Raw genomic sequence first — 11,121 nt, 5'->3', positions numbered from 1 at the left:
TGTGTGTGTGTGTGTGTGTCTGTGTGTCTGTGTGTGTGTGTGTGTGTGTGTGTGTGTGTGTGTGTCTGTGTGTGTGTGTGTGTGTGTGTGTGTGTGTGTGTGTGTGTGTGTGTGTGTGTGTGTGTGTGTGTGTGTGTGTGTGTGTGTGCGCGCGTGTGTGTGTGTGTGCAGTGGAGATGCACGCAGAGATCTGCTACGCTGAGTGTCTGCTGCAGAAAGCCACGCTGACGTTCGTTCAGGTCAGATCCTCCGTCCGTCCGTCTCTTTATAACGATGTTTTCTGTAACCATGATTGAATAATAACTAAAGATCAGAATCATAAAGATCCTCAACATGTGAGCAGGCGATGCACATTTAGACACTTCTCTGTGCCCTGGATCTGCAATATTAAAATAAATACTACCCACAATGCATCATGATAGATTCTTTAAAATAACCCTGGTGATATCACAGTGACATCATAATCTGAACAGCCGTCCTCATGACTGGATTGGATTTTATTAGAAAAACATTGCATGCAGTTCTCAGTGAAGCCACTAGATGATGCTCATGGTAAACAGAGTATCAGTAATACGAGGAAACAAGACTTTTATGTGTTTAAATAAAAAGGTAAAACACTGAACATGTTTGATTTATCTGGACTTTCAGAAATAAATAAATAAATATATAATTTAAAATAGTTTCCCCCTGAGCAGGAAGGTTAGTGTGAGATGTTAAACTGAGTATATTCTGCTTTTATTCAATATCTAGAAAAGAATATGTCTTTGTCTCTTCAGGATGAGAACATGATCAGCTTCATCAAAGGGGGCATCAAGATCCGAACAAGCTACCAAATCTACAAGTAAGTGACAGTTTTCATTTTTTCATTCAGTTTCAGTTTCGTTCTGACTGTGACATCATGTTTCATCAATCAGGGAATGTCAGAATGTGCTGAATGCATCTCAGGACCTGGCGGGCCAGTCTGATGCGTTCAGACAGTTTGAGGGCGGAGTCAAGCTGGGCATCGGCTCCTTTAACCTGGTGAGTTCTTATAGCTGGTCACTGGTTGGTGTTATGTTCTTTAAATATTCAATAAAAAGCATTAATGCACTAAAATCACAAAAAAATACATATGGGACATTTTGTGTTGCGTAGTGGATTTACATTTATCCTAAATGTTCTTAAGAGTCTTAAAACCTGTGATTTGACTCAAGCTAGCAGGTTTGTTAAATCACCTTATCTTACAGTGGACTGAAAGAACCTGAGATGAAGTTTGAGAGTTATGAAGAAAGTCTGCAGACTGCTCACATTAGCTTACGTTATGTTCAGCTAGTTAATCAAAATATGATGAAGAACCTGAATCAGACAGATTTTCGTTGACCAAAAGGGTTGTCAATATTTTTGCTACTTTAAGTTCATCAAAGTTTCTTAAAATCATCTGAATTTTACTTCCACAGAAACAAGTTCAAAATTAGTTTGGTGTTAAATTTGATCCCTCTGCCCAAAGGTTTGGGTTATGGGTTGAGTTATAACATCTTACAAAAAGTGACTCACACAGTCTTGGCATGTCATGGGTTAAAGAATAAGTCAATATTTATATATATATTTAATTAAGTTAAAGTCAAAATAATCATCACAAGAACACTCCTTATATGAAATGTTTTAGCCACGAATAGGAGTATGTCATCAGCATATCGCCGGATCATCAATATGAAAAGAGTCAAAATGTCGACTTCTTAAATTCTTAACTGTCTCTGTGGATTTCAGATGTTGTCGCTCCTCCCTCAGAGGATTCTCAGGTTGTTGGAGTTCATCGGATTCTCAGGGAACAGGGTCAGTACATCGCCTTTAAAGTGTCACCACCAAGTCTGTCTGTTGAGTGTAAAACATGTAAATATGAACTTTAAAGGACTTTCACACAGGTGTCATGCTTCATTTTGTTCATGAATTAATACCTGTGTGTGTCTGTGCAGGGCTTCGGTTTGTCTCAGCTGAGGGAGGGAGCGTCCAGTCACAGCCTGAGGGCGATCCTCAGCGCTCTGACGCTGCTCTTCTACCACACATACGTGTCGCTCATACTTGGTAGGAAACACATGTTGAGAATAGCGTTAGTTTAAGCACACTCTGCTATCATGCCAGTGTTTTTGCTAACAGCTGATCTAATGCTAGCCCTGATCAGCTGATGGTCAGCTAATTTGCTTCAAAGCATCCTATTGGCTAACAGCACTCATGCTGCCTTACTTAAGCTGCTCTAGCTGCCTACTCTTTGCTGCTCCCTCTGCACGCCACATTTGCATCCCTTCTCCTCCCAGCTCCTCTTTCATGCTGTCTGACTTAATCAAAGACATGCTGTTGTCATTGATGTCTGTTGGGGGTTTTGTTGCTTTTCTCCCCGCCTTAAACAAGTTCTGTTGTATGATTTTAAAGGTTGAGTGTTCTTCTCTGGTCATGCTGAGTGCAGGTCACATGTTACTGACATGATAACTGAAGGTGATCATGTGACTGTGTTTGATCAGGGACTGGAGAGGGGAACCTGGTGGAGGCTGAAGCTCTGCTGGAGCCCTACAGACACAAATACCCCAAAGTAAGTCGACCAAACTGAGTCTGCAAATAATATGAAATGTTCAGCCTCGAGACCTAAAAGACAATTAACGATGTCATGAGAATCGATCATGGCTTATGTTTCTGTTTTAATATCTACTGTGAAAGAAGCTGCACATACACATCTGCAGTGTTTAGCTGGAGAGATTTAAACATGTAAAAACTGCTTTTTGTTTCTGTTCTTTCAGGGCTCTATCATTCTCTTCTACTCTGCTCGTATCGCCACGCTGCGAGGGAACTTCGAGAAGGTCTGAAACACACACACATTTTAACTATCAGTGAGGACACTCATTCGCTTTACATAAATATTAGCTGACCCTAAAATTCAACTCAACTTGAGCCTCAATCAAAGTTCACCTCTGACAGTGAACGCTGTAACAAATCAAATCAAAGTGACAGTATTCGTCTCATGACCAGTCAAGAAAATCCATTACAAATTCACCTGACATCACCTCTTATTTCAAAATAGAAATCACAAAAATGTAGGCCTAAATGACTTGTAATATGTAAATCTATGTTCCTGTGTCTGTAGCTTTAAATATGTAAATGAGCTATGTCTGACCACGCCCCTCTCTGGAAGGGCTTGGGTGTACTCGGTGCTTTCTCGCTCCATGTCCTATTGTTTACGGTGAGAAGGCAGACTCAGAGGGCAGAACAAACACCTAGCTGTGGGAGTGTCACCCACCTGGGGGAGGGGCTACTGCCCTTTGTGATGTCATGAAGGGAAAATCTCCAAACGGCCTGTTTGAACACACATGTTCTGAAAAGTGGAGCAGGAAAAAGTTATGAACAGTCTATGCAACACATCAGTTTCCTGGACTGTAGTGGAACTATTTAAAAAAAAATATATATATATATATATATTATGGCTCAGTGTTGATGTGTCAGATGTTTCCATGTTTCAGGCCCGGGCAATGTACGAGGAGTGTATCAGCAGCCAGGAGGAGTGGAAGCAGATCCACCACCTGTGTTACTGGGAGCTGATGTGGACTCACTCTTACCAGCAGGAGTGGCAGCAGGCGTACCACTACGCTGACCTACTGTGCAAAGAGAGCCGCTGGTCCAAAGTGAGTAGACACATAAAAAACACATAAAGCTTTAAGATGTGACAGAAAACATCAGTTATAAAAATCTGATTGCTAGGGTCTACAAGTCAAAAACAATTTTCCTTACAAGTCAATTGTCCCATGCTCTGTCTAGATTATTTATTGTTTTGTAAATAATGGAAAGATTCTGCCAGTAGGCTGCCATATGGTCTAAGCCTATAGCAGCTTAGCTAGGAGTGTCCAAGTCTGAGCCAGCCCTTACTATAAGCTTTATCAAAAAGGAAATGTTTACCTGCTCTTAAAAGAGGGTGTCTGCCTCTAGGACTCTTACTGGTAGTTGATTCCAAAGGAGAGGGGCCTGATAGCTGAAGGCTCTACCTCCCATAGTACATTTAGAGACCGTAGGTACCACGAGCAGGTCTGATAACTGAAGGCTCTGCCTCCCATAGTACATTTAGAGACCGTAGGTACCACGAGCAGGCCTGATAACTGAAGGCTCTTCCTCCCATAGTACATTTAGAGACCGTAGGTACCACGAGCAGGTCTGATAACTGAAGGCTCTGCCTCCCATAGTACATTTAGAGACCGTAGGTACCACGAGCAGGTCTGATAACTGAAGGCTCTGCCTCCCATAGTACATTTAGAGACCGTAGGTACCACGAGCAGGCCTGATTACTGAAGGTTCTACCTCCCATAGGGACCAAGATAAATCCTCTCTTTCCTTTTGTCAGGCTATTTATGTGTACCAGAAAGCAGCCATCCTCAGCATGATGTCCGAGGAGGAGGTGAAGCAGACTGGGGAGGACATCATGGAGCTCTTTAGGTTAGTGAACCTCTTTTAGCATTAATAATGTTACTACAGGATCTTCGGGAGTTCACTTAAATCTCCACTCTTCAGACTTCATGTGTGAAATGTGTTGTAGGATGTGGATAATAAGGTGATCTTCTGTTCGGACTGTTTGAGAGTCTACACAGGATTTTATTGAGTTCAAATTCTGTAAAGTCTAACGGTCTAAGTTAGGGGCTCAGGTTGTATGATATCATTCAGGGTTCAATAATATAAGTATGAATATGATTACTTGTGCAGGCAGGTGGAGGGGCTGAAACAACGGCTTGCGGGGAAGTCGATCCCGACGGAGAAATTTGCAGTGAGGAAGTCCAGACGCTACAAAGCTGCTAAGCCCATCCCCCTGGTCATCCCTGCACTGGTATACACACACCTCTCGACCATACACACAGAAAAATACATCTGTGCCATCACTTACAAAGATTTATTAGATATGTTTAATTTGGCCATGTGGAAATAGAAGAAATCTGAATGTAGATCAACTACCTCAGATGTTGTTCCTAACACTGAACTCTGCATGTGAGATGCACCGCCACTGGCTTAACAAGTGTTTCGATAGTAAAAAGTTAAAAAGCCACCGTTTACATAACAAAGCTGTCAACTTGCCACACTAGTTGTGACGGTGTTGTTGGCGTGTATTTTAATGAGTCATTAGGAAGTTATCTGGGACAAAACTGTTCCCTTCATCAGCAAATGAGCCGCATTGAAAGACGTGTAATTCAACATGGCCATGCATGGTTAGAGTGAACAAATGACTTGGAGTTGGTGGTAACTGTGTGCCGCAGTATTTGTAAGATATGCCATACGTATGTCATCCAGCCACAGAATTCAGAAAGAATTCACACGATGTCCGTTTGTTCTAGTGGAAACAGTGAAATATACTGTAAAAAGTAGAAGCTTTCATTAACAGTTGATTATTATTTTTTTCTTCTTTGCAGGAGATGATGTACGTCTGGAACGGTTTCACCATCGTCGGGAAGAGAGCCGACTCTACCGAGGCCCTTTTGGTGACCATAGAGGCTGCTGAGGAGCAGCTTCGCATCGACTCCAGTAAGTTGAAAACTACAACAATGCTACTATCGCTACTTCCCCACAATCTTAACTAATTATACTGATCATTGGAGTGAACCTGGCGTGCCACAGGGTTCTTTTCTTGGCCCACTTGTCTTTTGTTTGTACTGCATGCAACTTATCAGAATAAATAATGACAGTTTATACTTTATGCAGATGATACTGCAACATAAGTTACCATTTAAACTAATAACTAAGGCTGGGGTTCCCAAACATTTCAGCTTGGGACCCCCAAAATAACTGTGCTAGAGACTGGGGAACCCAACTGTCCCTATTTTAGTAAATTATTGAAACATGTAACGGAACAACTGTAGTTGTACTTTAAATTCAACTATGTATATATGTATTAATGGGTAAAATGTGCAAATTAAATGATTAAACTATTTATTTGGTTATGGAAGGCATCTCGCAACTCCCCTAACATTGTCTCATGACCCCAACTTTGGGAAATACTGACCAAAGTTATCAAAGGCCAATCACCTGAAAACAACTCTATGCATTAAGTTGATGTGGTGGAAGTGAAGAGATTAGAAACCACCAAGTCTGTTTCCAGCCTCTTTGTGAATCTATGCCACTAAGTCTAAAGGTTACTGTAAGGCAGTATGGGGTCCTACATGGTACTAGCTCTGGATAGTAAACCAGCTACTTTAACAACATGTAGCTTAATAAATGTCTTGTGTAAATATCTTTCCTTAACACAGTCAAGACAAGCTTTGTCTCTCACCTCTATTAATGATAAAATATGACAAAACGATTTGTATCTTGTTCTGATCAGACCCGACTGAGTTTCATCCAGATGACAGCTGCCTGGTCCAGATGTTGAAGGGCCTCTGTCTGAAACACCTGGGCAGGTTGTTGCAGGCGGAGCTCTGCTTCACGCAGGTTCTCTCCAGGTAACGTAGAGACACGGAGTCAGGCACTTGTTTATCTCCTGGAGGTGTCAGAGAGAGAAGATAACGAGTCCTATCTGTGTTTGTGTGTGTGTTTGACTTTCAGTGAGGGTCGTATCAGATACGATCACTACTTGATTCCCTTCACTCTGTATGAGCTGGGCCTGCTCTACAAACAGCAGGGAGACTTCACCAAGGCCGCCACGTACATCGAGAACGCCAAGTAAGCTCTCGTTCCTGAAGCCTTCCCTTTAATTCTATGTTCAAGAATCTGAACCAGAGCTTTTGTTCTTCATCAGGACTAACTACAAGGACTACTCCATGGAGTCCAGACTGCACTTCAGGATCCACGCGGCCCTCAGCAGCCTCAAAGGATCCCCTGTTGGGACCCCGTAATCCTCCCCAACACGCCACAGTGCAGCTGGACTCGAGGAGGGTCCAGGTGTTTCTCACTCAGTGAAGACCAGTATCAGGGTGTGAGATCAGGAGTACGGCAGGGCTCTCTCTATATATTTGTAATCATTATATGTATAACGTGCTTATTTATTCCTTCGACTCTGAGGACAGATGAGATTATTTCAAGTTACACCGACCCCCCCCAACGGGCTTCCTCTCAGCGCCTGTCAGATATAACGTGTTATCAGTCGAGCGTCTATTTAATCCCATTTTAATGTCAGGAAGGAGGGGGGGGGGGTTCATATAAAAGCACAAGGTAGAAAAAAGTGTTTGCAGCAGAGATCAGCTGTCGAAGGCGACGAGGAGGAACCAATAAGAGACAAGAGATTCTCTTCTCACCGTCTGAACACATTATTTATAATCTTTATAGTTTGCCTTTATGATTTCCTTATGTCACGCCGCATGTGCACGGAGCACGCCATCGTGTCTGTGCACATGTAACGCAGCCTTCTCACCAACCGTGGCTTTTAATAACACACACACACACACACACACACACACACACACACACACACACACACACACACACACACACAGCCTAAAGCTTCATACTCCAAGCTTGACCGTGCCGGGCAATAGAAAAGAAAGCAGAGTAACACAGCCGGCGGTACACGCTCACATTTAGCAGCAATATAAACAAGCTTAGCTAACACTCGATTAACCTCTCCGTCGTTCTCTCCGTCCACGTTTCATGAAGTTCAGTTTTTGTAGTTTGACTTTAATTTCTCAGACACCTATAATCTCTGCCATGGATGGTTTGAAGGTTCAGTCAACTTAACGACAGGCTGGAGCTGATTCGGGTTTTAAGCTAATGGGGACTGACTCACTTTGCAGCCAGCCTCTAGTGGACACTTGAGGAACTGCAGTTTTTATTTACACTTCGGCATCATTTTTAAACTCGTTATGTTGCAGCTTGGTCACTCCACGCCGAGCGGCCCCGCCTCTGAGGAATCTTTGCACAACTAAAACGTCCCTTTCTCCACGTCTGCTTCACTTCCTGTTGACAGAAAACTAAAAATCCTGAAGGATTAATTTATTACGAGTCGTCGTTTGGTGTTGAGCTGCTCACGTGATGGAGGTTTTGGCTCAAGACAGAGAAGATGGAATATTTACTATGTGTGTGTTATGAGAGATTTTATTATAAACACTAAACATGAAGAAATGAACGCTAGCTTTCTATTTATGGACTGACAAAGCACAATCTAATATAAATATTCACCACCAGAAATACAAACAATAGTGAGAAATATTTCCTGACTTTATTCTTATTTTGCGTCAAATTGTTCAAAACTTTCCAACTCCAATAAAGGAGACAGCAGGGAACAGTTCGCCTTCTCCCCGTGACGAATGTATTGACCTCAAAGACCAAATCATACGTGTCTCTTGCTCTGTGTGTCTTTTTTTTTCTGTGTGTTTTTGGTGCTTATTAATGATTATGTCCTATATTTATATTTAAGGGTGTAGTTTTTGAGTGTTTGATATCAAATGTAACGTAACAAGTTAATACGCCAAGTGCAGAAAAATATTCAGAAGTTTGTTGTTAGTCTTAGAATAAAAAGACCAGAGTCCTTTATAGAGAAAGTTGTGACAAAACAAAATAACGCTCCAGTGGATTTTAATTTAACCGCTAATGCTCGGAAACTGCCTAAAGAGTTTTAAGCTAACATGCTAATATAGCCTAATGCTAACGCTTCCTCCAGAAAATAATAAGCTCAGTCATAAAGTTAAAGGTATTGTACTAATCAATAATATTTCCAGTTCGCTGCAGTGATTGATTTAACAAGATGTGTTGTATTAGCATCGCACTCCTAGCTTATGCTACAACGTTAGAATGCTTTCTGTTCTGTCACAGAATGAACAAAAACATTCACATCAGTGTTCGTTAACACCGGACTTCATCTCCACCTTACAGATCTAATTACTGACAAACCGCTCTGCTCCTTTGAGATGATATCTGTATCTATACTTTGTTTACATCTGGGTTGTAGAGCACAGAGAGCAGGCCTGTTAACAGGAGCTACAGCCCCATCTAGTGGGGGACGGCTGCGTTGCAGTCTGAGCACAACATTAGTCCGACATCGAGTTAAAGCATTAATAATTAGTTTCACCAACTTGTAATTCTGGTGCTGACTAGCAATGGCGTTTAACGGTTAAGTCGAGTAAACACGTGCATCCCTAATGTGATTACTGACACCTCATTGTGTATCAAAATATAGAATAAATATGAGAAGACACAAAATAACCAACAATGTTGTTATTCTTGAGAGTCGAGGTAGAATAAAACCACAACATTTTATTCAAAATCAAGTTTTCAAACAGTCGACGTTTAGACGTTTTTGGGGTTAAAAATGGTGAAAAACTTGAAACTTTGACTTAAAGTAGTGCTCAAAGAAAAACGAGTTGTCACAGACTTTCTTTAATGAAGGGTTTTTGTCGTCCTGTTTCATTCAGTTGTTCATGTCAGTGCCTCTGTGTGTCTGTGTTCCACTGTATCTCTGAAGCGTTTCTCTTTTTGCATTGCATGTTATTCTTTATTGTGAGACGTAACTATGTAAAATGTGCTTCACGGCAGGAAGTGATATGACCATATATGGCCAGGCTTTACCATAATAGACAGTGATTAATGTGGTGCAATACAATGAAAACATGAGAATGATTCTTCATTTTCAGTCATTATGTGTTTTTCTTTTATGTTTATGTGCCTCTTTGTGTGTGTCAGTATTTTGCCTTTTTTCTTGATTATTTCGCCTTGTGTTTATATTAAACATTTTTAAATTCAAAGAGTGCATCAGAATAATTTGTGTTTGTTTGTCTTGTCGTTCACATTAGTGCAGAATGTTTTTTTAGAGGAGCAGTATGTAACTCTGCCCCCTAGTGTTTAAAATGGGTACTGCAGTCTAAATTCTAAACATCATAGAGAGCTGTCTCCCCCCCCTCTCTAGAGTCCATGCTCACACAGGTCACCATGTGGTGGACTCTGAAGCTTCAGTGTTTATCCAGCTCTGCATGGGTCTGTAAACCTTTCTGTGTTCTAACCTCTCTCCATTTTTCAAAAGCATCTCCAATATTGATCCTAGTTTGAGCACGTTTCTGCTCGTGGAGCTTATTAGAAACATGCAGAGGCTTTTTAGGTCGGGTACAATCACTTCTATCTGAACCACTTCTCTTGCCCGCTTCCATCACTGTAATACCTGTTGACCTGATAACTGCTCTCATATCTGACAAACCGAAGGGCGTCCAAAACGGCCGTGTGGGGGCGTGTCTTAAAAGCGCCTACCTTCTCGGTCCAAACAAATCCAGATCATTCAGGAGCAGAATCTAAAGTTAGAAGGAGGACATACTGGCTGCTGCATTGTTGTCAGAGAAGCCAGCACTTCAACATGTTTCCTTAATGATCAGATAGTAAGATACCTTTATCATCTCACTCTCTACACAGCTCACTGATTGAACCTTTAAGTTAGCGGAACTGTTTAACAACTTAAACCCAACTGGTGTCAAACTATCTCTGCTAGGACTTGTCATCCTGCCTATTTACAAATGTGTTTGTTTAGACTACAACTTATAAGATAATAATAATCAGGTTTATTGTTGTGTATGATGTTTTATCGTCTAATATAACTTTGTGTGGAAAGAAAATGAAAGCCATACTCCTCTAACTGGTTGCCTTCAAGGACGTGATTGTTCTTCTTTAATCCTGACTGATTTATGTTTAACTTTATTCTGAACACGTCTATAAATTTTACAAACGTTAAACTCAATGCTTCTGATCTTAAAGTCCTGTTTTTTATCCTCTGTCTGGCTAACTCTCACAGCTGAAGCTCAACGTGGTTTTCATTGTTCCAGATTATTAAACTTTGATACGATTCCAGTAAAAATCCAACTGACATCAGGACAACAAGAAGATGTCATAGGCAACCCATATTTGGTAATTTCTTGTTTTTAATGATCAAATATAGCAGGTAGAATCCTGCACACTGCCATAACAGCACAAATATATTGGCAACACATTGGTGCTGTTACGACGGTGAAGTGCTCTTTTTACTGGCGGCAGATTTTGGTTAAGAAAATTGACTCTTGATCTGATTGGTAAAGCTTCAATCGCTCATCAAAATAACAGATTGTAGTATTAAAAAGACCACCTTAAAGATAAACTGTCTCACTGCCAATTTCCATATAGTCAGCGCCACGCTCTATGGTGCCACTCTTCTCAATGCTCCTGTTTCCACTTCAC

At 41.2% G+C, this 11,121-nt stretch overlaps 1 protein-coding gene and 1 long non-coding RNA gene across 2 annotated transcripts in view; one reads left to right on the top strand and one right to left on the bottom strand.

Moving 5' to 3' along the window:
* The window catches only part of LOC132958195 (tetratricopeptide repeat protein 39B), a 19,462-nt gene extending 8,805 nt beyond the window's left edge, over window positions 1-10,657 (top strand). Inside the window, exons 6-19 of the mRNA XM_061030874.1 lie at window positions 172-239; window positions 777-841; window positions 915-1,020; window positions 1,747-1,812; window positions 1,953-2,061; window positions 2,496-2,563; window positions 2,769-2,828; window positions 3,486-3,647; window positions 4,358-4,449; window positions 4,714-4,834; window positions 5,412-5,523; window positions 6,320-6,437; window positions 6,541-6,657; window positions 6,734-10,657. Coding sequence (XP_060886857.1) covers window positions 172-239; window positions 777-841; window positions 915-1,020; window positions 1,747-1,812; window positions 1,953-2,061; window positions 2,496-2,563; window positions 2,769-2,828; window positions 3,486-3,647; window positions 4,358-4,449; window positions 4,714-4,834; window positions 5,412-5,523; window positions 6,320-6,437; window positions 6,541-6,657; window positions 6,734-6,830 — 1,361 coding nt within the window. The 3' untranslated portion in view covers window positions 6,831-10,657. The remainder of the gene's footprint in view (window positions 1-171; window positions 240-776; window positions 842-914; window positions 1,021-1,746; window positions 1,813-1,952; window positions 2,062-2,495; window positions 2,564-2,768; window positions 2,829-3,485; window positions 3,648-4,357; window positions 4,450-4,713; window positions 4,835-5,411; window positions 5,524-6,319; window positions 6,438-6,540; window positions 6,658-6,733) is intronic.
* LOC132958196 (uncharacterized) lies at window positions 1,716-2,037 on the bottom strand. Its single transcript, XR_009666731.1, has 2 exons — window positions 1,935-2,037; window positions 1,716-1,851 (listed from the first exon to the last, which is right to left on the bottom strand). It is a non-coding gene; the product is annotated as an uncharacterized LOC132958196 (long non-coding RNA).
* Window positions 10,658-11,121: the final 464 nt, after the last annotated feature.

This window comes from Labrus mixtus, chromosome 23 (genome assembly GCF_963584025.1).
Source record: "Labrus mixtus chromosome 23, fLabMix1.1, whole genome shotgun sequence".
Lineage (NCBI taxonomy): Eukaryota > Metazoa > Chordata > Actinopteri > Labriformes > Labridae > Labrus > Labrus mixtus.
Note: the sequence above shows the minus strand (reverse complement) of the source record. Positions and strands in the feature narration are given on the sequence as shown.